General features: G+C 43.2%; 1 protein-coding gene and 1 pseudogene across 2 annotated transcripts in view; one reads left to right on the forward strand and one right to left on the reverse strand.

The window, feature by feature from the left end:
- Window positions 1–286: 286 nt before the first annotated feature.
- The window catches only part of FOXO3 (forkhead box O3), a 109,713-nt gene continuing 82,865 nt past the window's right edge, over window positions 287–27,134 (forward strand). Inside the window, exons 1-2 of one of the 2 annotated variants that reach the window (XM_036220666.1) lie at window positions 287–396; window positions 1,478–2,225. In XM_036220666.1, coding sequence (XP_036076559.1) covers window positions 1,608–2,225 — 618 coding nt within the window. In that variant the 5' untranslated portion in view covers window positions 287–396; window positions 1,478–1,607. Of the gene's footprint in view, window positions 397–670; window positions 2,226–27,134 lie in introns of those variants that run through there. The other variant, XM_016160182.2, reaches the window with a different exon arrangement.
- Window positions 13,249–13,366, reverse strand: LOC118605316 (annotated as a pseudogene).

Genomic DNA, 27,134 nt, shown 5'->3' on the forward strand with positions numbered 1-27,134 from the left:
CCGACACCCACGCCTGCAGCCCCGCGGAGCCGAGCCGCGCAGGCGCGCGCACGAGTGCACGCAAACACATGCACACACACACGGACACCAGCACACCCGGGCCCTCTGCCCAGCCCTCCCCCTGGGCGGGGACCCGCCCGCCGTCAGCTTAGGTTGAGGCACCCTGCGTGTGTCTATAACTTTGTGCTGCTGCCGCGGCCGCCCTGCTCGTGGAAGGGAGGAGAAGGAATGTGGAAGGCGGCAGCACGCAGGCTGACAGGCGGTTCTTCTGGAGGGCTGCGGCGGTGGCCGGAGCGCCTCTCCTTCGCTGAGGTTGCGCGCCCCCTCCTCGCCGTGCCCCCGGCCCGCGCGGGATTGTGCGTCCTCCCCCCTCGTCCCTGAAGGGAAGGAACCGAGGTAGGCGCCAGAGCTGTGCAGCGGGGCGGCCGCCTTCCCGGTGACTCCGGATCTGCTTCCGAGCTGGGCCAGGCGCTTCCCTTTTTCCTCCCCGTGACTCGGTGTGCGCGTCTTCCTTCTCTCCCGCTAGTGTTTTTAAAGGACTTGACTGAAGGGGGGAAAACTGTCAAGATGGCAGCAGCGGGAGCAAGGAGGTGATGAACGTGCTAGTCCGGGTTTTCTGGCGGCCCGGGAGACTTGGTGATTCCCGACCTGTTGGAAGATTTATGTTTCTACTTGTCCCCTCCCCTTGTCCTTTACTGGGAAGTGGGTGGAGGGCACAACGTCTGTGAGAAAATAAAACGCACAAAACCCCAAAGTGGCCGTTCTTGTGCGGCTCGACCCTTTGCAAACACCCGCCGAGCTGTCCGTCCCCCTTCCCGTCTTTTCTTTTTTCTGGAAGTGACAAGGGCCCGTCTGCACTCGGACCCACGTCCGCCCTCTCGGTCCGCGGGCGAAGAGGGGAGAAAGGAGCTGCCAGTTGGGTCCCCTCCGCTGGGAGTGGGGGAGCGGGGGAGCGCGGAGGCGGCAGGGCCAGGGACCCGTAGAAGAGCCGAAGGCGCCACAGAATTTGGCGGCGACGCCGCGGGAAGCACTTGAGCGGGCCCGAGCGAAACATAAACAAACGCACGCCCGCCCCGTCTCGGGCTCAGACCTCGGCTGGGCTGCGCCAGCTCCGGCCGCTGCCCGCTTTAAAGGCGCGGCTCGCGCCCCTCCCCCTTCGCCCCCGCCCCTCCCCCCTCGTCCCCGCCCAGCCACCTAGCCCAGGAGAGACCTGCAGATCTGGCGGCGGCGGCGGGGGGAGGGGGCTGCCCGGTGCGAGCCCGTCGATTCGCCCGCGTCTCCCCAGCGGCCTGACCAGGGGGCGGCGTCTGCTGCGCCAGGTTCGCGGGGCGCACGTCTCCAGGTCTGCCTGATCCTGGGAGGCGGGCGCGGTGCGGTCGGGAAGCGGCGGCGGCGGCGGCGAGTGAGGACTCACCGAGGTCTCGGCTCCAGCCCGGGATAACCAACTCCCCTTCTTTCTCCTCTCGTGCTTCTCCAGGCGGCGGCGGCTCTAGCGGCGGCGGCGCCCGGGAGCCCGAGCCTTCGCGGCGTCCCTGTCCCTCCCCCGCCGCACCCCGCCCCGGCCGAGAGGAGAGCGCGAGAGCCCGAGCCGCGGGCGGGCGGCGAAGATGGCAGAGGCGCTGGCCTCCCCGGCCCCGCTCTCTCCACTCGAAGTGGAGCTGGACCCGGAGTTTGAGCCCCAGAGCCGGCCGCGCTCCTGTACGTGGCCCCTGCAGAGGCCGGAGCTCCAGGGGAGCCCGGCCAAGCCCTCGGGGGAGGCGGCCGCTGACTCCATGATCCCCGAGGAGGAGGACGATGAAGACGACGAGGACAGCAGCAGTCGGGCCGGCTCGGCCATGGCGATCGGCGGCGGCGGGTGCGGCACGCTGGGCGCTGGACTGCTGCTCGAGGACTCGGCCCGGCTGCTGGCTCCCGGAGGGCAGGACCCCGGGTCCGGGCCAGCCCCTGCCGCGGGCGCGCCGAGCGGGGCGACGCAGACGCCGCTGCAGCCTCAGCAGCCGCTGCCACCGCCGCAGCCGGGGGCGGCTGGGGGCTCCGGGCAGCCGCGGAAATGCTCGTCGCGGCGGAACGCCTGGGGGAACCTGTCCTACGCAGATCTGATCACTCGCGCCATCGAGAGCTCCCCGGACAAACGGCTCACTCTGTCCCAGATCTACGAGTGGATGGTGCGCTGCGTGCCCTACTTCAAGGATAAAGGCGACAGCAACAGCTCTGCCGGCTGGAAGGTGCGTACTCACCTCGGGCGGGCGGCGGGACCCGCTGGGCCTCCTGCGCAGTACGAGACGCGCCTTCCATTCGTTGTAGCGCTCCTGCAGGCACCGGGGAGAGGGGTTGGCAGAGAGCCTGCCCTGTGAGGCTTTGGGGATTCTGTGTTACCTCTGGAGGAGAGGAACCTGGGGATGGCCGCAGAGGGGGTCCGGGGGAAGGAGGCTTCCTGGGAATTTTCGGGCATGGCCAGGTGCGGAGAAGGGGCAGGAGACTCCGGTGAGGGAAGGACAGACGGAAATGAGTGCGTTTGCCAGATTCCCGAGACAGTGCGGAGGAGGTAGGTCTGGGGCCCAACTTTGGAGTAGAATTCAACATAGTGGAGGTGCGGTGAGGGCCCTGCAGGTGGAGCGAGGGAATGTGGGGAAGTGTTTTGGACTTGGTGCCCGGTGGAGGGGTTGCATTTGTGGTTTTCAGTAGGTTGGAGGAGCGTGGTGCGTTGTCACTAGCTGGATGAGAACCCCTGGGTCCAAGTTTTGGGCTTGTGGGTGTTAACTCCTATAGGCATAAAGATCTCGTTAGAAAAAGCAGTGGTTGCAAGCCTTCTCCTGGCCCTCTTTCTTGACATTTTTGTTGTTCAGCATTGTCTTTTCAGTAAATCTGTCCCCAGTAGCCTCTGAGATGTTCTGGGGCCTGGAACTAGCCAGTTCTGCCATCTAGAAACGATCTGACCTCACCTGCTGCTCCTGCTGAGGCTGGACTCTAGCGTTGTTTGAGGCGGAGTCCAGGTGTGGAGGACTCAGGGCCCAGCGCTTTAAACTAAGCCTCTGGGAGAGAGGTTTGGCCGTAATGGCTTCTACCAATAAGTGAACCTGAAGAGAGGCTCTCTACTGTTCCTTTTCAGCCTCTTGGGGCACTGGACACGTGGTAGGGAGAGAGGTGTGGAAAGGCCTATGATGTAATGACTTCCTGCAGTTGGGCATCCAAAGAGATTAGCCCCTGTGCCTCTGCTGATACCCAGCTGCTTTGCTCTTCCTGGCACCTTATTTTTCTAGCCTCTTATCCAAGTATATGAATGTGACAGTACCAAGGCAAAAGAGAGTCCTGTACAATTGCAATTGCTTCTCTTTGCAATTAGCTTTTTTTTTCTTCCTTTTTTCTTTTTTTAATGGGTAACTGCTTCCTGCTTCTCTCCCTTTATTATCTTTGGGGAGCCCTGTATCTTCCTGGGTTCAAGTAGGTGTAAGAAATAAGAAGTTTGACCTTAGTGGAGAACTGAAGCACCAGAGAGGAAACCATATGTGAGAAGCTAAAGAATTTAGGGTATTGATTATTAATTTGCTTTAAAAAAAACCCCAGTAAAGTGCTTGTTTTTTTTTTTTTTTTTTTAATGGCCAGTGTTGGAGAGATCTTATTTAGATTTAAACCTTGTTTAGATTAAACAAACTTTAAAAGCAAAACGTCTGCTGTGATATTATTTCACAATTGTTTCATTTCCTTTAACAAGTGCTGACATTATGAATGTTATATTTGATTTGACTTTATTTCTTTGCAAAGGAATGCTAGTTATGTGATATGAGGGCTATTTACAAGAAAGGATGAGAGTTCCATTTTTAAAGCAGTGCTAATGTGATGCCTTTTAAAACTGAGTTTCTAGGAGGACAGCAAGGGTTAATCTCAGTGTACAATGGTAGGAAGGGGTGAATTTACAGGATCTAAGAAATAGAGTTGGGGTTTTGGAATATTTTTCAGATTTCTCACACTTGAAATTTAGTCCTGCATGTTTTAATTTGGTGCAGAATATCTGTTAATTAAGTTAGCTAACTTTTAGTTAAAAAGTTAACATACGAAGGGTTTCACCTTATGATTTTTAAGGTTACAAGAGTAATTCCACAAATACCACTTCTTGCTATTGTGCTTATAGTTAAAAATAATAACAGTTTTAAAACATTTGATTTTTTAAGGAAAGATTTATGTGAGAAAGTGTTATTACCAGAAGAAGCCATGAATTGAGACTGGGAGAATTGAGACAATTATATTTTCATGTAGTTTGCAGGATTCGCAATAGAGATTTTGGGCCTAGTCATAAACTTTGTGGTTTCATGTCCTAACCATTTTTTGGTCTCATAGCTTCTTTTTCCCTTTTCTGCTGTTTCAATCTCTTTTTAAAATCTTATGAAATAGTATAAATTGAAATTCTCAACCTTTAACATGTTTAAAATACAGGGGCACATTTTATGATTATTTTTAATTTAAACTTTTACACCAGTTATATTTCTGAGTATTGTGTGACAACTAATCCTTGAAGACTGTAGGAATATAATCTAGAGTTTTTGTAAGATGACCTTTATCAAAAGATGCAACCATGCAGGAACTTCCAAATCTTTGATGATGGAAAAGGCCCTTTGAAACTGGAGCTGGTTTCATATTCCGATATGACTAATAGCCAGCCTTTTTTATACTTGTGATTTAGTGGGGCCAGAAGAGGGAAAAGGGAGAGGTCAGGAGCTAATTGTGACCCATGTCCATATGTCCAGGTTTCAGGAGTTGATTTTTATCATGATTAGTCATTTTGGAAAGCATGCGTGTGCATTTAAACCACACTACTTTCATTCTGAGTTATGCATTCGTTTTTTTAAACTCTTAAAATGTCTAGAATTCAGGTTAATGTCTCCTAGTCATGTGTGTACTATAGGCACAGTATGGAGGATCTAGACTTTACTTTTGTGGATTTTTGGGCCATTGCATTGTGAGATCCTGTGACTCGGATTATTACCCTAAGATCATAGAATGAAAGAATTAGAATAGAGGCCTTGGAGATAAGAATTGAGACTAGTGATTCAAACCCTTGGTTGCATATTAGAATCGCCAGGGAGTCTTTAAAAAAATACTGATACCCAGAGAATCTGATTTAATTGTGCTGGCGTGTGGTAGGGGAGAGGTTTTAGTGTTTGGTTAGTGGGGAGAGATTTGAAGTCTTGCTGGTGATTTTAATGTACTGCTGGGATGAGGTTCACCGATCTAGTTCAGTGGCCTTATTTTATAGGTGAAGAACCTGATTCTTCAAGTTAATGACTTTTCTAAGATCACACAGCTAGTTAGTAAGAAGTAATTAGTAGACACAGTTCTTAGTCTTTGTTCTCACACTATTTTTCTCTTTGAATTGATCTTTTTTTTTTTTTTTAAGGCCATTTACTAAGCAATGAGTAGTCTTACATAAGTAGAAGTTGCTTTCCTGAAAAGCATATTTGCCTCAGTCTAAAAAACATCTTGGTTATTATTTTCAGGATCAAAAGATAGATGAATATTGATGTAGGCCGAGTGAGTGCATCATGTTTGTGTAGCTGTTCAGTGCCTATCAGTATGTGTATTTGGGGACTATGAAGTGATAAAGGTGGCACAGAAGAGAGCATTTTAACAAAAGGAGGAAGTTCTTGGTTAACTTAGGTTTGTCAAATGTATGCTGTGCCAGGGAGAAAGGTGATAGATATCTCACAGGTTCCCTTAACTCAGGCATTAAAGTAGAAATGAATAATCAGATGTGGTTAAGAGGGGGAAAAGGTTACATTTCCTTCAATTCATATTAAGCTTACTTGCACTGCACCCATAACTAAACTGGTAAGTTCTCTCAGTTCCTCCTGTCCTGGGCAGACCTCGAAGACTCTAGATTCCCTTGTAAGCCCAATTTATCACTTATTCTCTCCTATACACTCCCACACACCTGCCTTTTCCATGGGTCAGGGCACAAAGATGTTAGGCAACCACGAGTTTCTGTGGTGGTTTCCACAATTTCACAAGTGTAAGATACTGTGCGAGAACTTCTGCTGCCACTTCAGGGGGTAGTTCAAGAGACCGAGTCTTCCTTCATATGAGACTATCCGCTCATATGGCTTCTTCCCAAGGTAAAAAGATGAGGGCTAACCTGCCACACAATGCTTGTTTATGCCATCACTGTTTTTTAGATTCGCGCATCCAGTTCCTTTTCAACATACGGTATTAAGAAAATGTTATTTTTAACTGCAACTTTTATGTTTAAAAACACATATTTTTTAAATTTCAAAATGACAAAATCATAATAATGACACATTGTCTTGTAATTCTGTCCTCAGTTACCTTTGGAGTAACTCACCAAAGGGCTGGTTATGGTTGTGTGTGAAGAATCTGTCTTCTGCTTGGTCCCTGTTGCTAAAATGCTGTTTTGTAATTTCCTTTGGCAGTACTGTCTTCGTCAGTGATTCTCAACTAATATACTTCCTCTTCCTACAGCAGCAGTACACTAGGGGGACTGTTTTTCCTCTTTTTCAAAGCTGTGTCATTGACCTACGAAGTGAAGAAATTGGCCCTTTTAAACTTTGATCTGTGAGCCCCATGTAGCAGAAAGATGCTTTAAAAAAGAAGCTAAGTGTTTTGATGTTTATCTCCTTAGAAAATGAAATGAAACTATGCAGACTTATTTTTAGGAGATTTTAGGAGGGTTCTATTTTAAGAGAATGACACTGTAGAAGAACATCTTGTAGTTAAACTTCTTAGTACTCTACTTGTGATTCTTATTTAAAATATGGAAGATATTTTTATTTGGAAGATTAATGAAGAGGCATTGTCCCACTAAAAAGTCATTTACTTGCTCTGGACAAAGTTTAGCAGACTCCATCCATCCAAAGATCTTGATTAAAAAATGCGAAGATAAGACCCTTTTAGGCCTGTGTGTTCTCTGGTGAGCTATCCTACTTTCTCATTGCCAGTGCATCAGATTCCAGATTCCCAGGGCTGAAGAGAAGATGGAATTTATTTTATTTTCATTCTCACTCATCTTTCTTGTAGGGAACAGACTTTATCCTATTCTTGACTCCTTGCTTTCCTCCCCACCTTTTCCTGTATCATAAATTGAGGAGTCCTGAAGGGCCACTTTGGCTCTTTGCTGCTATAGAAGGAACTGGGGGTGACATACGTACAAGTGGGTATCAGTGGACATTACAGCTGGGGTACCGAAAGTGAGTAAACGATTGGAAAGAGAAAACTCTTTTTACCCATTTAAATCACATGCCATTTCATTCATTCAACAGATATTTGTCAAAGGCATACTGTGTGCAGGGTATTCTGACGGCCCAGGGTTATAATAGCACAAGACAAACGAGAGTTTGTGTTTTATTGGGAGAAGACAGAAAATAAACTTGCAAATCTGTGTTCTGTGAACTTGTCATTATTGTCCATTCTCTTTGCCTTTTTTGCATGTGTACTTCTGCTTTTCTTTGTGTTTCAGGTCTGCAGAGAAGTTATCAGCAAATGGCAAAGTTGGTGTTGAGCTCTGGCTTGGGGCTGGCCTTTAATTCTCTTTGGATTATTTTCAGCTTGCTTTGGAGATGCAGGGCCATGTAACATGGCTCCTATAATTTGGGTCTGTTTGGGAGAAGCTGGGGCTTTTCCATATCCACCCAGATTAGGGAAATCCACCCACTTGAGGCCCTGGACTCCTCTGGGATCCCAGTTCTGTCTCATGGGGCCAGCTGTAGGATTGGCCTCCTTTTAGAGTAAATGTGGAGCCTTGATACAGACAGCTCATCTGCATTACTTTTGCCTCAAGTTTAGAACTAAAAGAAATCTTAGAGATCATCGAACTATTTTACAGGCGAAGAAACAGTCTAGGAACATGTGGGTGACTGGCTCTGGGACCCACAGCTAGCAGTGATGGAGTTCAGAGTGTGTCCTTGCGAGCCCAGAGCACCACTGTTCTGTAATGTTTGCTGCTAACCATTGTGGTTTCACAGCTGTTTGTGTTAGTGCCTCCATTTCTGCAAACTCTTACTTCATTTGCTCGCCTGTGCTTCCCTCCCCCATCCTCTAGGCTGCCTCACACTGGAGTAGCTGTGTTTCTCTTTTTGCATTCCCCATCAGCACTCTCAGCTCATCTTGCTGAAAAAGCCTACTCTATTCACAACACCCTACCCAGCATACCCCCTGACTCCTGCCCATTTCTGTTGTCATTTTTCTGTGACTCCCGTATATTCTCAGGTACAGTGTAAGAGCCTTGAGGGCAGAGAATGAATGTATTTACCAGATAAATAAGCATTTCTGATTCTTGGAGCTGCTTTTGGGGTCGCTATGTCCTCACCCCGTGAGGATAGCTGTGTTCTGGGACTTGACACTGAAAGGAGGGGGTGTTGTGACTCAAGAGTAAGGTAATGTCATGTGTAGAATCTTTTGAATGCTTGTAGCTATGAAAGTGACCTAAGTTTTGGACCTCCTAGTGTTGATGTTGATATGATGTAGCGTAATTATAAAACAATGTTCTGCTATCTAAGGCATTTTCTCAATTTCTCGTTTCCTATTGTAGAAGTCCCTGAAAACTTCATCAGTGCCAGTCTCTACACATCACAGAAACTGAGGGAAATCTGATCTTGGAATGACCTTTCGTTAAGAGAAAGTTAAATCAAACCTGCCCTCTGTGTGTACCCCACTTTATGCCGTGTCAATATGTACCATCCAGAAAGAGTCACCATGGAATTGTTCAGCCTAAAATTTACTTGTCCACTTTTTACGCGAGCAAAGCTGTTGTGTAAAACTAAGTTGTCCATAATCTTCTGCATTTGGGGGTGTAAGTCCCAGATATACTCGAAGTTTTCTATCCATGGATTGGAAAATAGAAGTCACACATGAAGAAGAGGAAGCAAGCAGTCTTTGAGATGGATTTTTTTCAAGGGGCCAGTCTGTAGCTCTTCTGAGATAGAGTTTTCTGAATAGGTGTGGGTAGGCTAGGGATTATGACAGAAGACTCCAATTCTGATTGCATCACAGCTGCAGACAGACTCAGTATCTTTAACCATTTTATTCTTGATCAAACAACTGTCACTTCTCAATATCACAATTTCCCCAATTGGAAAAAAGAAGTACAGTAGCAGGTACCATAGAATATTGTGAAGTATTTCTCCTTCCTGGTAAAATGCAAATGTGTGATTGGAGTATGTTTTAAGCCGGGCTTTTCTAGAGTGTACGTCTTCCACTTTTTACTTGGACGTTTTTTTGAGATTTTAATCTTGAGACTTTTTCTCTGTAGTGTGGCAGTTACTATTATGAGATAAAATTACAAAGAGAAATGGACCAACTTCTCTGATGGGCTGTGGTCCTTCCAGTAATTTTCTACTCTAGTAATCACTTAAGATGAGGAAGTCAGGTTGTCCTTGCGACTCACCTGCTGTGGCTATCCAAATGTGCCCTAGTTCTGCAGTGGAGAGGTGAGCACAGAGTAAGAAAAGCTCCTGGTATACTTGTTAAGGGACAAGACCAACACAGGAAGTGACCCCTGCCTCAAATGAAATGCATTAGCTTTCCCTTGGAGTGAATCCATAAAAAAGCCAAGAGGGTGATGGCTTTGGCAATTTTCAGTATGTGTTTTCTAATTCCTTACTTATTTCTTTGAAGACCTTTGCGTGTGTGGGGGGGGGAGAATCCATAGCGTATTTTTCCTTGTGTTTTAGATAGCTAGAGAAATTAATAACTTGGCTCCTGAAGCCATTAAGAATTTATTTTAAATTCAGAGCCAGCAGAGGGAGTACACAAGACTTTAAGCTGATCTCAAGTATTTTTTCCTCACATAGCAAAAGTAATACCTGGATTAAAAACAAAACGAAAAAATATTTAATATATGATGCTTTTGTGTAGGCTTATGTCATCATCAGAAAAGGATAACTTGCAAGAGGGGTGATTAAAAACCTAAAGTAATGTTTTAAAAGGAAACCTTGCTTTTCTAAGACCCATGTTCCACATCCCATCCCTACATAGTTAAATGAAAAGTCTGTTTAACTGGAAAATGTCCTCCTCTGCCTTTCATCTTTTTGCTACTCCACTCCTGATAATAGATAATATATATGTGAATGTTCATGTATACCTCATACCAGACTTCACAGTATTCACTCAGGTGTTGGGTCAGTGGAATGTCCCGAGTTGTAGTGCTGTTTTGCTTGAGACTTTTAATGTTTTCCAAAACATCAGTTTCCCATGGGTTGAGAGAAAGGTAAAAGATATATTGTTTCCAACTCAGATTTAGTGCCCATGGATCCCCTGGAGATTATAACTTTGACATTTCTTATAGTTCTGTGATGCTGAGATTTGTCAAGTCTCACCACTTTGCCCCCTATCTTGGTGGCGGTGATTTATTTTAATTTGGGAGCTGTAGTGGGTTGAAGAGTATCCCTCCACAATTCATGTCTCTTTGGAACCTCAGAACGAGACCTTATTTGGAAATAGGGTCTTTCCGGAGGTAATTAGCTAAATTAAGATGAAGTCATCTTGGCTTAGGGCAGACCCTAAATCCAGTGACTGGTTTCCTAATAAGAAAGGAGGACACACTAGATGTGGAGAAGGCCTAGGGAAGACTGAGACAACGATTGGAGTGATGCAGATTCAAGCCCAGGAACAACAGGGACTGGTGGGAGCTACTAGGAAGAGGCAGGGAAGGGCCCGCCCCTAGAGCCTTCGGAAGGAGTGTAGCCCTGCAGACACCTTTTAATTCAGACTTTTAGTCTCCAGCACTGTGAGAATCCTTTTTTTTTTTTAAATAAATTTATTTATTTAAATTAGTTTCAAGTATACAGTACATTGGTTAGACATCTTTATTGTTCATAGAATGATCTCCCTGATTGCTTCCTTCCTCCCCTGGCCTTCCACTTAGCCATCATATTAATGCTAGCCGCATTTTTTAAATTATTATTATTTATGCCTACAGCACCTGGTCTTCCTAGGTGGTCTCCCATCCAATCCAAGTACTAACCAGGCCCGACCCTGCTTAGCTTCCGAGGTCAGACATTGGGCTTGTTGAGGGTGACATGGCCCTAGACCATGTCCCATGGCTCCACTGTGGTGTGAACCCAGGACCTTCTGTGTGTAAAGCTACACTGTGGAACCACATCTTGCATTTTGTTTTTTAAGTCCCCAAATTGGTGGTAATTTGTTTTTGTAGGACATGAGTGCAGGAGCATAGGGATGGAAGAGAGGGTTGCAAATAGAGGAGAATAAGAAGATTTTGTTAAAATTAAAATCTTAGTCATTCATAGGTAACTTTCTGGTAAATGAAATTTCGTTCTTCATCCTACTGTGAAGGACTGAACGGACCCATGGATTCTCCTTGATTTCCCAATTAGAACTATTAGAACTTGTCCCTCCCTCCCATTTCCACTAGCATTTGTCCTTGGCTCCGTCCCCACTCCCCTTACTGAATTTCCTCTTCCCGGCCTCGTTTGGGAAGTTGGTGGTATGCTGTGCTTGTGGAGTCTGGGTTTGTGGGTTACCTCAGGCTGTGCAGGCTGACTGAGAGCTTTGGTCTAGAACAGTCAGTCTTCAAGGGGAGAGAAGAGCCTAGGGTCCTTAGTGGAAGGATAGTGTCAAAGAATCCTCTTATCCCTGTCCCTGTCGGGGCTTAAGAAAATGGAGCCCTGTCCAATTCACTGTCATCGATGATGGTAGTAAGGCTAAGCCAGAATCTCTAGAGCTCTCTCAGCTCCTAGTTAACATCTACTATCACATATAGTTACAGATTTTTGTGTGTGTAATGAGAACTTTTAAGATTTACTCTCATAGCAGTTTTCACATGTACAATAGTGTTAGTAACTGCAGTCACCAGGATCTACATTATATCCTCGTGACTTATTTATTTTATAACTGGAAATTTGTACTTTTTAAAAATAGCTGTCATTTTAAGAGTTGCTACTGTGTGCCACATTATTCTCCTATATTACCACTAATCCCCATGTCAATCCTTCAGAATACTGTTTCGAATGCTTATCTTTCCAGTTGTGGCTGCGCCAGGGTAACTAACACCTTTCTGTGTTGATGAGTGGTAGACTTTAACTCATGATTTAGGCTCCTTCCCTTGATTTTTACATGAGCTAATGACTTAAGAATCAAGTCAGTGCCTGGGCTTTTAGCAGGAGAGTAGAAGGCGTGGGTTTAGAATTCAGTTAGAAACCTGTTGGTTTGGGGATTCTCATTTCTTTTTGGTCACTACCTTGTGCGACCATGGTTTACTATGAGTCAGATACAAAGTGTACTATTTAGAACTAATAGAGTGATACGTAGTGTGTAGAAAGCCTTTGGGTTGGGCTATTATCTGAGAAATTTCTGCCTTGGACGAACAGTTTATCTGTGCTTTTATAGGCTTCAGGTAGGTAGATGAATGGAGAAAATACCAAGAAAAACAGATTTCAGGAAAAACCAAATTTACAAGAAGTTCCTGGCAGAAGTTTGGCTGCCGAATCAAATATCATAATTAAAGGTATTAAAAATATTTTGTGAGGTGGTGACTCTTTGCAGTGCAGTTACTAGGGTTTAAAGGCAAGCTGCCAAGACAGAAACAGAAAATGTTGCATAATGCAAGTTGCTGGCCGTGTTAAAGTGTGTATTAAAGAGCTTTCCATTTTTGTCTTCAAGGTAGAAATATGTATGAATAGAACTTGAAATGATGGCTTTAATTGGCCACAGGAACGCAGGACCCATATGCCCTAAGATAAAATGTGGCCAGCAGAATACTAATCTTGTGCATGTTGGAAAAAATTTCAGAACTCTCAGTTTCATGGTAAAGATAGGTGAGTAGTGTCTGGATTGTGTCCAGAAGATAGACTGAAACCCTACGATAAATGTGGAGCAGGCAGATGGTTCTGCCTGATAACTGAATATGGCCATGGAGTGGAGGAGGTGGTGGGGCTGAAGGCAGCGGAAGGTGGCCATGGCCAGGGTGGACTTTTAAAGGCACAACTCCGGGTGTAAACCTGAAGTTTAAGGAGGGTGTAAAATGATATCAAATATAGCTTGTCAGATGTCTCCTTGAAAATTGATGCAACATTAGAAAGATCAAGTGGAGTGTTAAGTCATTAATTCACGTAATTCAAATTTCAAAACTGCCTTTCTTTTCCTGAAGTGTCCCAATTTTTCTAATAATTGATTTCATTTATTTATTTATTTATTTATTAAATTTTTTAGCCGAGGCAACCCTTGGTTGACCTCACAGATGCAAGGACCTTGTTAGCTTACAATCCCTTATTTTTTTATTTTTTATGCCTACAGCACTTGGTCTTCTTTGGCGGTCTCCCATCCAAGTACTAACCAGGCCCGACCTTGCTTAGCTCCCGAGATCAGTTGGGATCAGTTTGTTAAGGGTAGCATGGCCATAGACCTTATAATTGAATTTTAAAATGATATTGTTTTCATCATAAATTATCTAGATAACTGTCTCAGTTCCATATTTCATATTGAGCTCAGCTGAGTGATGTTTAAAGCCTGTTTACCTTCCTTTCCTTTATTCTTTTTATTTAAATTTTAAAACTCAGTGTAGTTTAACTTTCTTCTAATACCGTAATGGTTTTATAAATTAAAATGCCTTCTCTAGATCTCTCCATTAGAACTTTTCCTATTGGTAAATTTCTAAAAACATATTTACCTAATTTAAAACTCAGTGTTTCTTTTCCAGTTTTTACCTTATGCAAGAGCTATCCTGGGGCTTTGTGCCAGCATTCATTTCCAAATCAAGGACTTGTTAATGTAATTCTTCATACATATAACCCTTGTACATCTGCATCTTAATTTGTGTTGGGTACCTTTTTTTTTTTTTTTCTAGTGAGTAAAATAAGAAGAGGCATATCTTTATTCACTAGTTATATTTTAGTATAGTCCCATTAACATTCATTTGCCATATATGAATATACCTATCATGCAAATAGATACTGGCCCGTGGACTAAATTTTAAGCAAGGTGATTTTTTCTAAATAAAAATTGAAACTGAACCTGAGCATTCCTCTCCATTTCTTAAGAAGAATAATAATCAGTTAGAACCGGTACATCATTTGTGTAACCCTGAGAAGCCTGGAATGGGCTATGAATATGTTGTGAGCCAGATTATTTTAAAGTTATCTTTGAGGTAATACCAGTGTGAGCATGCTTTCTTCGGTAGCTTGGGCTCTTAAGCTCCTGATAGATAACTTCCTAGGTGAGCTAGTTTACTTTTCTTGAAATTAGTGGCCTAGATCAGGCCTTCTATCTCCAATCCTGTCTAATAAAGATAAGCTTACAGCTTTCTGTTTGAATAGATGTATGTCCTCTGCTGAATTGAATTGTCTAAATCAGTCCTCCCTTTCCAAGAAAGGTCCTTATTTTAGGCTGAAAGTCTAGGTCATTTGGACCATATTTTAGGCTTCACCCCTTTCAACCTTCATGCGAGTTACTAAGGTGAAATTTGGCACTTGACTATAGGCATCATTTAGTAGGTATATTCATTTAGGAGGCAAAGGGAACTTTATTCCTAAAGTTTTATAAAATCAGTGAATGCTTTGAGTTAATTTGTGGGCAGTCAGTACTGAATAAGTGAAGTACCATGTGTTAAATTAGGAAAGCTATCTCATGCTAGTGAAACTACTGTATTCTAAATTGACTTTAAAGTAATTAATGTATGTTTTTATCAAAAATGATCATTTTAATAAGAAATTCTCATTTTTAAAATGCAGATTTTCCACATTTTTGTTTTCTAATCAAGTCAAAAACTTTGATGAATCAGTTTTACCTGTTAACACGCAGTGGAAATACATCTGGATTTTTCTTCTCTCTACTCCTAGTGTTTGGCCTGTTAATGTGAGCAGACCTAATTTCACCTGACGTCTGTCTGTGTTACCTGCCCTGAGAGTCCCTGGTCTGTTTTGTGTTCATTGTTCTGCCTTAAACAGGATTGTAAAGCTTTCAGACATTTTTTTTTTCCCCAGCTTGTTAACACGTGCATTCATGCTAGTCAAGAAGGAAGAGAAGAAAATAACTCTATCTTGATTTTATCATCCACATCTCATGATCTTACAGCTTCGAAAGCTGTCGGTGTGGTTACTGGGAGGATAATTTCAATCACCAAGTGCTCTGAAAGTTACTTCTTCAGTCTTTTGCTTTCCCTTAACAACGACAACAACAAATAAACAAAAATTTAATTTTGCTCAAGGATAAATTTTATTGTTTTTCGGATACATGATTTCAAAGCTTGAAACTTCAGAGGATTTGTGAGAAGTTAAAGCTCTCTGCTTCAAATTTCTAGTTATTAATTCTTCTAAAAAAAAGTATATCTTGTTAAAAGGGTTTCTGAATAGATCTTTGGACTGTTACCAGGTTTTTGGCAAATGAGGGCACTTCCTTGATCATCCAGCCATTTCTGATTTTTGAACCCGAGACAGCTGACATAGGGTTGATCCTTAGATCAGTTGCAGGATCTAAGAGCCTCAGTTTTACGTATCCTAATCATTCCCAGCTGTTCTCCTTTTCTCTTTCACTAGACATCATCTAAAGGAGGCTTGCTACTCTTCTCTCTTTCCAGCTTCCCCCTTAGTCTCTTTTTCCTCTATTGATAGTTTTTAACCTTGCCGTATTTGAGAATCACCCAGGGAGCTTTAAAAAAAACACCTATATCTAGGTCCTATTCTAGACCAATTTGGTCTGAATCTCTAGGTATGGGGTCTGGGCATCTATGTTTCTTAAAGCTCCATGTGATCACAGATGTACAGTTAGGGTTGAGAACCATTATCAGAAAAATAAGAGATTTTGGCTGTGGAAATTAGCTACCAGTATTGACCTTTAGACCTATTTCTATCTTCTCCTCCCTGGGAAGATTACAAGGTGGAGTTTGCTCCCTGGGAGCACCGTATAAAAAAGGAGCACTATAAAGCTGGGATCTAGGAGAACAGTTGGCTTCTAAGATAAGGGCAGCCTTACTTAACAAACTGTGTTTAGGATCTCCTCCTCCACGTCCTTTCCTATAAATGAATGTGGTCTCTCTAAGTTTCCAACTCCTACTTGTTTTTCTAGTCTCGGCTAGACCCCAGTTAACTTATTTTAAGTTTTCAGGAATTTGTAAGAAGAGATGGCGCTATTTCAAGTCATTGCATAAGACTTGAAAACCGAGACACATGCATTTAGTACCCCTCCTTTGTGTAACCAAATCTGATACATTAGACGGTTCTCCTGTATTCGGAAGCATTAAGCTGGTGGTACTCAGAGTGTGCTCTCCATATCAGTAGCATCAATATCTAAGCATCTAGGAACATCCAAGAATCTGTTGGAAATGGAGATTCTCAGGCCCACTCATACATACTGCATCAGAAACTCTGGACCCAGCAATCTGTGCTGTAACCATACCTCCAGGTAATTCTACTGCAAGTTGAAGTGTGAGATCTGCTGCTTTAAGTCATTTGCTAAGTCTTGAATTCCTCTGGTGACAGCTTAAGAGTCAAAAATCAAAATTCTCATACCATCCTGGCTTCAGAATTCTGACAGGGGTGGGAAAAGATGACAAGCATCTTGTGTGATATCTGCTGAAAGGTAACAGAGACCTGGCTTGAATGTTCTAGAGTCCCCTTCCTGCCCCTGCAGATCCTTGTTGCCATGTAGCCTTCTGTATAAGGGGCGGGGGAGGGGAGGGCACCTGCTCAGGTGCACAGAGGAAGCCCACTGTTCACCCTAGTGTGTATATTGTGTTCAAAGGACTTGTGTTTAGCCTGGCTTCCTATTGTTTCATGATCTTTTACCCTTACTTGTTTGTTTTGGTCTTTTGGGGGAAATGTTCCTAGTTTTCAGACCTGCATCAGGCAGGGGAGTCGTTGCACTGACTCATCCACAGACGGACGTGGGACATGTGGGAGAAAGATAAGATTAAAATGTGCTGGGTGTAATCAGTGTGAGAGGATGAGCGAAGTGAAGGGGAAAGTGAAGCAGCTCTCGTGAGAGCTCAGGGGCGAGAGGCAGTGGTGGGGAGATAGCATCCATCTTGGCTCAGACTCTGGAAAGCCGCATAGCCTCTCCCACCGCAAGGTGAAGCCAGGTAAAGATCAAAACAAGCTATTGCTGCTTGTCGGTATCATTGGATTCTGTAGTCCATTAGGCAGGGCCTCATGATCAGCCATATCAAACATAGCTGATGGCTTTAGGAATATAAATAGTGCAAAGAACAGTGGATTGGCCAGGACTTGAAAGTTCATTTAAGGACCTCTTAGCAGCTGCTTCAGAATGTTGCCTGAGATTCATAAATACTCTTATATCTGACATGTTAAACAGACAACAAAACAAAACAAAACGGGATTAGTTTGGTTACAAATTCTGCTGTTGCATACCTTTTCCTACTTTTCCTACATGAAGCCCTATCCCAAGATGATATGGCTTGGGTGCCGTGCTTCAGAGGGACAGTGATCTGTGGTATCTCCTTGGGAATGGGGAAGGCAGGCAAGTCATTCCCTCAGATTTACCAAGATTCTTGAGAAGGAAGGATCAAGAAGGCAGGTCCAGGTTTTGAGACATCAGAAGTTTCATGCAGTGGCAGGGTAAGCTTATGAGAACTTATGTCTGGGGCCAGAGTTTGGAAGAGAGTTCTGAATACTGTACCCTTAACTGTAGACAGTATTCAGAATTGGACTCCAGGAGAATACTAGGGATTTTTAAGATCAGAAGTCAGTCAGATGCAGCTGGTAGGAACTCGAAGCACTTTGGACGACAGGTTGCTTCCCTAAGCTGCCACTACTCACAGATGAAATGTGTCAGTATGTGTCAGTTTCTTCCTTTTTGGTTTTCCAAAAGGATGGGCCGCTGCTTGCATGTTTTGGGGACTGGGAGAGGGGGATATCTTGAAAAAAACCTGTCACCTAGGATGTGTATACAGAGGACTAAAGTACCTTAAGGAACAATCAGACTTATAAGAAAAAGCCTGCTGGCCGCAGATAAAAAAGCTTGGCTCCTGGCTGGAGAATCATGGGGATCTGAGTCCTTGACCCCTGTGGTCCAGATGTGAAGGCGGTAATAAGGACATCTATCTGTTCCACCCCTTTTTGAAAAGCCCCTCTAGGAAGCTGTTTGAGAAGGTCCTGGTACTCCAACTTCCACATAATGCTGAACTGGGGAGAGTCGTAGTTGAAGTTGGAAAAGCTTTTATTCCCCTCCCCTACAAAGGGCAAAAACCATTATATCTTCAATCTGAATTGGTTCAAAAGGGTGTGATGCGTGCAATCACATCCTTAGGTTTACTCATCATTTTCATGGCTATAACTAAAAGCTACTGTTAAGTGAATGTTTGTTATGTGCCAGACACTGCTGAGAGCTTTATGCATTTTAGCTCTTCCTCTTTACAGATGAGGAAACTGAGGCACAGGATGGTTAAGTGACTTGGCCAAGGCTGTATAGTTGGTAAGTGATGGAGGTGGGATATCTGCATTAGTATGTCTTTACTTTGATGAAATAAACTCTAAAATCAGTAATTTATTCAAGTTTTAAGGATTTTGATTTTATAATACTGCCTGAGACTTCATTGGGTTGTTCCTTCCTATCATATCTCTCATTTTGATTTAAAAGAAGAGAAAGGAGGGGAGTTTTGCATGATCTTTTGTTAAAATTAAGACAGATGTGCTCTACCTGGCTCATCACTCTTTTTAGAACCCATAAAGAGCAGACTCGAGTGTTAGGTTGTGGGTAAGCAAGCATTCACATTGAACACAAAAGGCTTTTACGACTTACACTCCTGTAAAGTGTAGTTATTCTCAGGGATGGGACTCTCCAAATTGCCTGTTGTCTCCTCACTGCAAAGTAGATGTGTATTCCAAGGAGGGTGTCTCAGGTTATGTTCTGCAGATTCAGAACTGAGACACAGAGATGCTGTCACTCTGAACCGCATCTAAACTCCCCTGTGGTTACTGCTTAGTCTCCCTCTTCCTTGTGGAAGCGGAACCGGTCTAATTGTATGCCACCACTGGGTACGCAGCCACGTCATGCTTGGCCTGGCTTTGGAAGCCAGTGGCTCCTTTAGGTCTAGCTTTCATTCTTTTCTCTGGGTCTGTTGCGCACTTTGAGGCCCAGGACGTTGTGTGTGATGGTTCAAGAAGGTGACCTGACGTGAACAGGTGTTGAACGATGGAAGCCATGGGAGGCCATGGGTGATTGATTGTTTGATTGGCAAAGAAGGATCTAGAAGCATTGGGTGATGGCCTAGTAAAAATACCTTGGCAGAAACTGGAGAGTTTTAGTTGTGTGATTATGGTGAAATATTAGGGGCAGTGGCTGGGTTCAGGACAGATGAGCCATTATGTAATTTCTTAAAAGAACATTATCAAACAACACATACGTACTCTCAAATGGTATCAGTAATGAGCACATGTTATAATTAAAATGCAAACAATTTGCTTTCAGTCTCAGTCATGGAACCATTGAGAAACTTTGGGGGAGGAAAATGAACTATAGTAGTTCTTACTCTGGAAGGAAAAAGAAGAAAAAGCAAAGTCATTCTGTGGCTCTGGAATAGCAAAAAAGTAATAATGTTCTCTGTTTTGTGAGTGTCTTCCAAGGAGTTCAGAATTATAATTTTTTCTTTGTCAAAGTAGGACAGGCATTCTGTCTGTAAACTAAATCTCCCAAAGTCCCCTGTGTTTGAGGGGCAAAGGAATGAGAAGAAAGAAATAGGAAACTGTATGTTCCATCTTTTCTCCATTATCACCCTTTTATGAAAAATGATCTGCAGCTTGCTGCCAAGACGTTGTTAAAAGAACTTGGTTGTCTGATATTTTTCATCTGCATGAAAAATAAAGTGACTATTTTTCCTGAGATTAATAAGAAAGATAAAGCTTTCTCAATACTTAAAAAATAGGCTGTATACTCCAAGAAAAAGCCCTAAAAGCAACCTAGGCTATTTCTGGAATACTACATAAGTTGAGTTTTTAATTATCATATAAGGACAATATTTTCCTTGCCCTCTTAACCCCCAGAAAAAAAGGAGAAATCAGTTACTTTGTTGATTCAGCATTGGCCATTTATTTAATGGCTGCTTAAGTAAGTGCCTACCGGCTGTTTTTAGATTAACTATGGGGATCATCCTAAACATCCTGTTTTCCACATGTGGGAAGCAGGCCCACAGGCTTGTGACTTGTCCTAGAACTTGTGGTGAAGTGAAGGTGAAGCATGTACTAAGAAGTCCAAGATTCCTGGCCCAGCGTTCTAGTGGAAGGCAGTTTTTCATCTGAGAAGTCATGTGGAAATTTTTCTATCTAGTTGTAAGAATTCAGAAACATCTCTTTTCTCAGTCATTGACAAATATATTTTTAAAAGAGCTTGGACTTTTTATAATGAAAATTTTGCATTCTGCATGTAAGCAGATGCCTTAAAAGAGCTAGAAGAAACTAAATGAGCTGTTTGTAAGATGATGCATTTATCCTCTTTAACTTAATAACTGCCAGTTAGGTTTTTGTAATGTGGATGACAAGTGACTCCTAGAAGATGTTAAAGGGTAAGGCTATTTCTTTTTCAAAAAGATAATTTTCAGGGCAGATTTTTTTATAGTTTGTTTTCTTTTATCTCATGTATATAAAGCTAGGAAAGCCAAGTCTGACCCATAAAAAAGAGTGCAGGAGGTCAGTGTGCACCTTGATCTATTATTCACTACCTATGCTAGGTGTAACTGGCCCCACATCTGCCAGCCCAGTGCTGACTCTTAAAACTGAGACTGCCCTTTTTGGCAGATCCACTTTATGCACCTAACATTCTGTCCATCTCCCCTGGACCTTGTTTCCTGGGGGATTTTATAGGGAACGGACTAATCTGAGAAGCAAATTAAAGCTCTGAGTTCCAGAACTGAATGCCTTGGATGTCATCTGATTTCTCTCTTTTCTGGATGAGGAAGTTAGGGATGAACAATGCAAAGGAGCTCTACCTGAAAGTGCACAGTGAGGCCACTATGGGTTATGAACTGGCTCTGGAGCTCACCACAGCCACCACAACTTTGTCAGAGGAAGACTTGCCCAACTGTCGTGAGGATCTGTGATCATGCCCTTGTCTGCCCAGACATGTCCCTCACTTCAGACACTACTACATTATCTTCCAGGGAGGAACAAGGCTTTTTAAAAATTTTTTTTAATTTTTTATTTTTTTATTTTGCTGTGGCCAGTGTGGAGGCATTCTGTGGAAATGTACCTGTGGGGGACATCCTCAGGTGCCCGGAATGCTGCCTTATAAACCTCCAAACTTGCAAGAAGGATCGTCTGGTGGCAGCCCTCTAGTTCAGAGTGTTGGGGCCTGAGATTTCTAAGTGGTTGTGACTTTGAGGGCTGTGACTTTGGGAAAGAGTTACACTGTGTGTGGTGTTTCCAAGAATTAGTTACTTTGTACCAGAGGAATGGGTACAGTTAGCAGGATCAGTGGCTTTAACTGGCAGCAATTTGCTGCAAGGGAAATTCACAGTTCTATCAGTCTTAATGCAAGACAGCCCATATATGGCATACTGTTTGGTAGACCCAGATCTCTTTTGTTGGGAATTAAGTCCCCAAAGTAACTTTTTTTAACTCTTGAAGTCTGATAATGCTAATCTCTTTTGTAGTCATTGGGGAAGTGCGGTAGTCTTTTGAATTGGCGATTTCTTTGGTTTTGACACTGAGAGGAAAAGTGCCAATTCTGGTCACTTTTAATGTTACCAGGAGATTTCTGTCTCCACAATGATTATTGAAATGTTTATAAAATGGGATTTCTAATGCTGTTGTGAATTACTCTGCACATGTTTTAAAGGTGAACTAAAACTATAGCAAATTACTTGCATAAAACTTCTGTGAATAAAGTTTTCTTAGCCACACAAATGGTTAGAAGGTGGTCTGGTCCCTCGGCAGCATGTTGGTGGCAGTGGTGCTAGCTTCTGTAGTCTGGGCTAGGGTCTAGGCCTAACCCCAGGGCTCACATGACATGGTCAGTTGGGGACAGGGCATGGGAATGTGCTGCCTGGGCCACAGCCCTGATTATTCGTTCATCTGTTTCATTCACTCAGTGTGGTGATGCATGGAAGACCAAAATGGATGTGGAAGTCAGCATTGCCTTTGATAAGTTTACAGAGTCGTGAATGATAGGGATGTACATATAAATAGTTACAGCATTTCTTGGGAGACTGCAGTAAGGAAGGCCCCCACGGGCCCAGAGTCTACCTTGCCTGGAAAGAAGGGAAGTCTTGATGAGCTGCGTATCCTGGCATGTATTTCTGCCCATCTGTCATCATTTTCACCTTTGATGAAGAAATTTCTGACAGTACAGTGTGTTGTTAGAGTTAATTTTCTTTTGTTGATAAAAGTATTACAGTAATCAAAGAATTCCATGTAGAAGTTTTGCAACCCTCAAAGAAAAGTGATAAAACACAGAACCTCACTTGATGGATTGCAGGGCACAGGGAGGAGGGAGTTGCCTTTCGCTTTGGCTTTGTGATTTGTTTGTGTAACCACGAAAGAATACTGAGTCTGCTTTTTGTAAAGGAGATAACTTTGGCTCATCCCTAACATGCAGAGTGTTGGGTGAATTAATGAGTGGAAGGCACGTAATAATATGTGCCACTTATGTAGTTTTTTGATGATTTCACCTAGAGTCTTGCCATCTGGAAACTTGCATTTACTGGGACACAAAGCCAATTTTGGATGATACTGAGTCCAATGTGTATTAAAGTGGTTTAGATTTTCATTTGGCTAAAACCTAGGAGGTTGTAGACTAATAGAATAATAAAAATGATAGCTTTTCCTAAGGAGCCCTAAATAGCCTCTGAAGCACTCTAAGAGGAGGTAAAAGGCAGGAGGAATCTTATTTCATAGTGATGAAATTCAAACATGGTAGCCTGCACAGGGTCATAGAGCTGTCCTTTTTGAAATGAGAAGTTGAATTCATGACCTGTGGCTTTGGCTCTTGCTTTGTCATGTGGAGGAGAAAGAAATTTTACTGTACCCTTCTTGGTTGGCTGGTCTAACAATTAAATCTATATGAGATAGATTAACAATAACAACAAAAAGAAACCAAATTTAATTACATGCTTACATACTGGAACCCCACATACACAAGAGAGTTAGAGACCCCACACACGAGAGGTTCAGAGACAGTTAAAATGAGGTACATATGGCATCCTGAACTAAGGGATGAGGTCAGGCACCTGGGGCTTTAGAGGGAAGGAAGGTTATTTGTAGGACGATCGAGCAGATGTTCAGTAACTATAGGTAGGTCATAAAAGTTTATCTCTGCTGATAACTATCATTATGGACAAGGACCTCAGTTTAGATTCATGTAGGTAATTAAGGGAGGGCAAACATTTCTCATGAGCTTGTAGGTTCTCCATTACCTTCAGCTCAGAATAATCCTCATGCCAAAGTAGCACATCTTGGGAAGGCCTGTTCTGAACCCTCAGCCACAAAGCATTGTTTCTGCAAAGTCTTCAGCATTGAAGAGTCTTTGCCATCTTATTTTCTCAGCTCCTGGGAGCAGAAGTTTCCCACCTGAAGTTTAAATTCTGCTGAAGATACCTAAATCTAAGCCAGATAGGTTAAAAAGCTGGTCAGGGCTCGCAGGCCCCTTGGCCTGGAACCAGCTGCTCACTGTTAAGTTTGGAGCCGAGTCGACAGTGTGTTCATGGCTCCTTTACTCTCCAGGAGGCCCTCTGCACTTTTGGGCACTTCAGCAGAGTGAAGCTGGGCTCTCTTTCCCAGAACAACTGAGAGCCTCTACAAGGTGTGCCTCGTATTTTATTCCAATTTAGAGATGCCTTTTACCTCCCATTAGAGTTCTTCTAAGGTTATTCAGGGCGCCTTAGGAAAAGCTATCATTACTCTATTAGTCAATAGTCTTCTAGGTTTTAGCCAAATGAAAATCTAAACCACTTTAAATACACATTGGACTCATTATCATTCAAAATTGGCTTCCACAGAGTGGTGGGGTATGCTTCTGTGCCCTTTATTCTGGCCCTGCCCATAAGGGTTCGTGGGAGAGAGGTGTCGGGCACAGTACTGCTTCCATCTCAGTTCCATCCACATTCTCACAGGCCCCTTGCTTTATTATTGCCTCTAAAAACCGACACAGATCTGCCATTCCTGGATGGATGCAAGCCTGTGGAAAAGCAAAGACCACCTTACCATAAGATGTCAGTTTCAAATTTATGTTTGTGCTCCTGTTGTACCATAGTGGTAGCTTATAAAAATATATACAGTATGAAAGGATGAAGCCTAAGGGTAAGGACAGTATAATATTTGACAGGTGCTAGAGTTAGGCCACAGATTTGGCTCTTGAATTTCATAGCAGCTGAAGCAAAAAGGGACATAAGATCAGCTTCCAAATTTGTAATTGCCTTTAAATAAAAACAGATCAGTTTCACAGAAGAAGCATGGCTTTTTCTGTTACTGAGAGACATTTTCTCTTAGGATGTCATAAAGAGAACACCGATCTAATAGATGACATTCTCATGTTTGAAATTTAGTTTTCTAAGGTCGTGAGCCAGCCAGTTTGAGCATACTTTCCTTAGTGATATATTTATGTCTGTCTAGCCTTGTAAATCCTTTCCTTACATACCAGAAGTTTGGCTAGGTGTGTATGGCTCCAGATTTAGGAAGGAACTGGGACTTACAGATGAAGCAGTTGGATTAGATTCCTTGGGAAAGTTCTTGGAGCAGCCCTTGGGAGAAAACCAAGACGGTGGGGAAACTGAGGAATGAGAAGTGGACCAAAGGCAAAAAGGTCTTGGTGTAAGGAATTGCCTGTACCAAGAAGTAGCAGCGGGGACTGGGCAGAAGCAGCTGGGGCTGAGGGGAGCGCCCTGGAGCTGGTGAGTGGCTGGTGCTCAGCACAGGTGCATTGGCATGGTCTGGCCTCCAGCCAGACTCACAGCCTACGCTAGTTCTCAGCAAGTTGGCCCTAGGGAAGGGACTAGGGACCCTGGAAAAAAATTGCCTTAACATTTATTGAACACATCCTCACAATAAACCTGAAAGCAAAGGTTATTCCTTTTTAATTGTTGAAGAAACTGAGGCTCAGAGCTGAGTCTGGCCCCTGATTGGTTCAGTAGGTGTTTGGTGCCTCCAGTGGACCACAGCTCACCCAGCTTCTGAGAGGCAGAGTGAATACAGACGCAGTCTGCCTTTTCCTTCTCCTGGTTCCCACTCTTATCAGAGGTCTCTGTCACTTAGAACAGTTGTTAAGGGCTAGAATAAGCCTCTAGGCAACAGATGAGGGGATCGGAGACTGCTTCTTCCTGGGCAGAATTGGTCCCCAAACTGCTCAAGGGAGTGAAGTGGTTCTATTGAGGAGTATCAGATATGGGGCTTGATGGGAGTAGGGTATCAGGCAGCACTGGGAGCTTTCTGTGCCCACCTGTGGTACATATATTTTGCCAGTTCATACAATAATATATGTATGTATGTGTACACACACACACACACACACGGAGAGGGGGAGAGGAAGAGGGAGAAGGGGCAGGGTGGGGGCGGGGGGACACACTTTGCCTTCAAAGTGAAAGCTATGGCTCAGTACTGTCCTTGTATTTTTTTCACCTCTATTTTAGGCCAGTTCGTGTTCGTACAGACAAAGCATTGTTTAAAGTACAGTGTACTCTACTGCTTTTGCATCGTCATCAGAAACCTTGACAAAATGTTTAATTTCTCTCTGAGGTTTTCTTTACTCATTTGACTTGCCTGAGGGTACATTTAGTTCTGGAACCTAGAACTTTCCTTTTGAGCACCTGTGTCGCATAAAGTCAATCACAGGACAGTATTTTTTATAGCAAACTTAAGTATTCCTGCATTTTGAGATGACTCAGACTAGTGTTTTCAAAGTGGTGACATTAACTGGGACACAAGGTGGAGAAGGGCTCCCCCTCTCGCCACCGGCTTTTGCCAGTCTAGCTGTCCTTCCCAATACCTCGCTTGCAGTAAGGCAAAAGGGACTTGACTCCCAAGGTTCCAGCTGAAATGAAGATGATTTTTAAGGCAACAATAATAGAGTTAAAAGTTCTAAGTTCTTGTGATAATCTGTAAACCAGTTATATTGCTCTTATAAGAATGTGTTTTATTTCGTTTTTTAAATTGATAAATTCAACAAAGGAAGATATACTAGGTGTGAGTTGAGTAAATTACTTTTGAACTATTCTTTAATATATTTTTTAGAATTCAATTCATGTTTTCCTCTGCACTTGGGCTTTTTGCTAGTATGCTAATTCATTTGCGTGGACCATTGACTAGATATAATTTTTAAGCTACACTATATGAAAAATTTAGATTTACAAAAAGATATAAACAGGTTGTTATACAATTACATTTCTTTCATTAGTGAGCTGCTATATTTAAGACATTTCAGAAATTCATTTACAGCCAACTTTACAACAATGCTTTGTGATTCAAAATGAGACGTGTACATAGACACAGACCGAGCTTTCTCTCTTGCTCGCTCTGGTCAGCAGGGCTTCTACTTTATATCATCTTCTAGTTTCCTTCTTTCTCCCTGCAAAAGGCAAAGGCTAAGTAGAAGCTTAGAATATCAAGACACACTGAGAGCATCCTTCTGGCTGGGAAACAGCGGTCTGGGCCTCCCAGAGTTTAGTAGTTTAGAGAAATAGAGCAAATAACAGCCTGACTCGGCCTTGCCCTCACACTCAGAGCCTCAGTAGGGCGCTTTCAGGGCGTTTCTGCTCTGCTGGGATTATTTTCTGCAACTAGACAAAACACACACACACACACACACACACACACACAACAAAAAAATTTGAGGGAATACTTAAAAGTTTGAGGGAATACTTAAAATTTTTGATGGAAAGTAATGATAGTATCTCAATTTCTTAACGTTTATTAAGTAAACATCATGTCGTAGGTTCTGCAGTAGACCATTTAAAAATTAACATTCCTGAGGATATTTCCTAAGACAAAATAGCAAGTCTGTTTTGGGTCCGGTGGGGCTGAGGTAGTTTGATCCAAATGTGTTTTGAGGAGAAAAACAGATAACATCATGGTGCCTTGTACTGTTCCACATGTAGCTGTTTTCCATGTTCCAGCTTTACTTAACTTCTTCAGAAAATTATTGTTTTTGAAAATAAAAAGAAAATCTAAATGGTAGAGAGAAATATAGGCTGTATTTAAACTGACCTTTGTAATTTTTCTGGTCACACGCAGCCCACA

Source organism: Rousettus aegyptiacus, unplaced genomic scaffold, assembly GCF_014176215.1.
Source record: "Rousettus aegyptiacus isolate mRouAeg1 unplaced genomic scaffold, mRouAeg1.p scaffold_m13_p_1, whole genome shotgun sequence".
Lineage (NCBI taxonomy): Eukaryota > Metazoa > Chordata > Mammalia > Chiroptera > Pteropodidae > Rousettus > Rousettus aegyptiacus.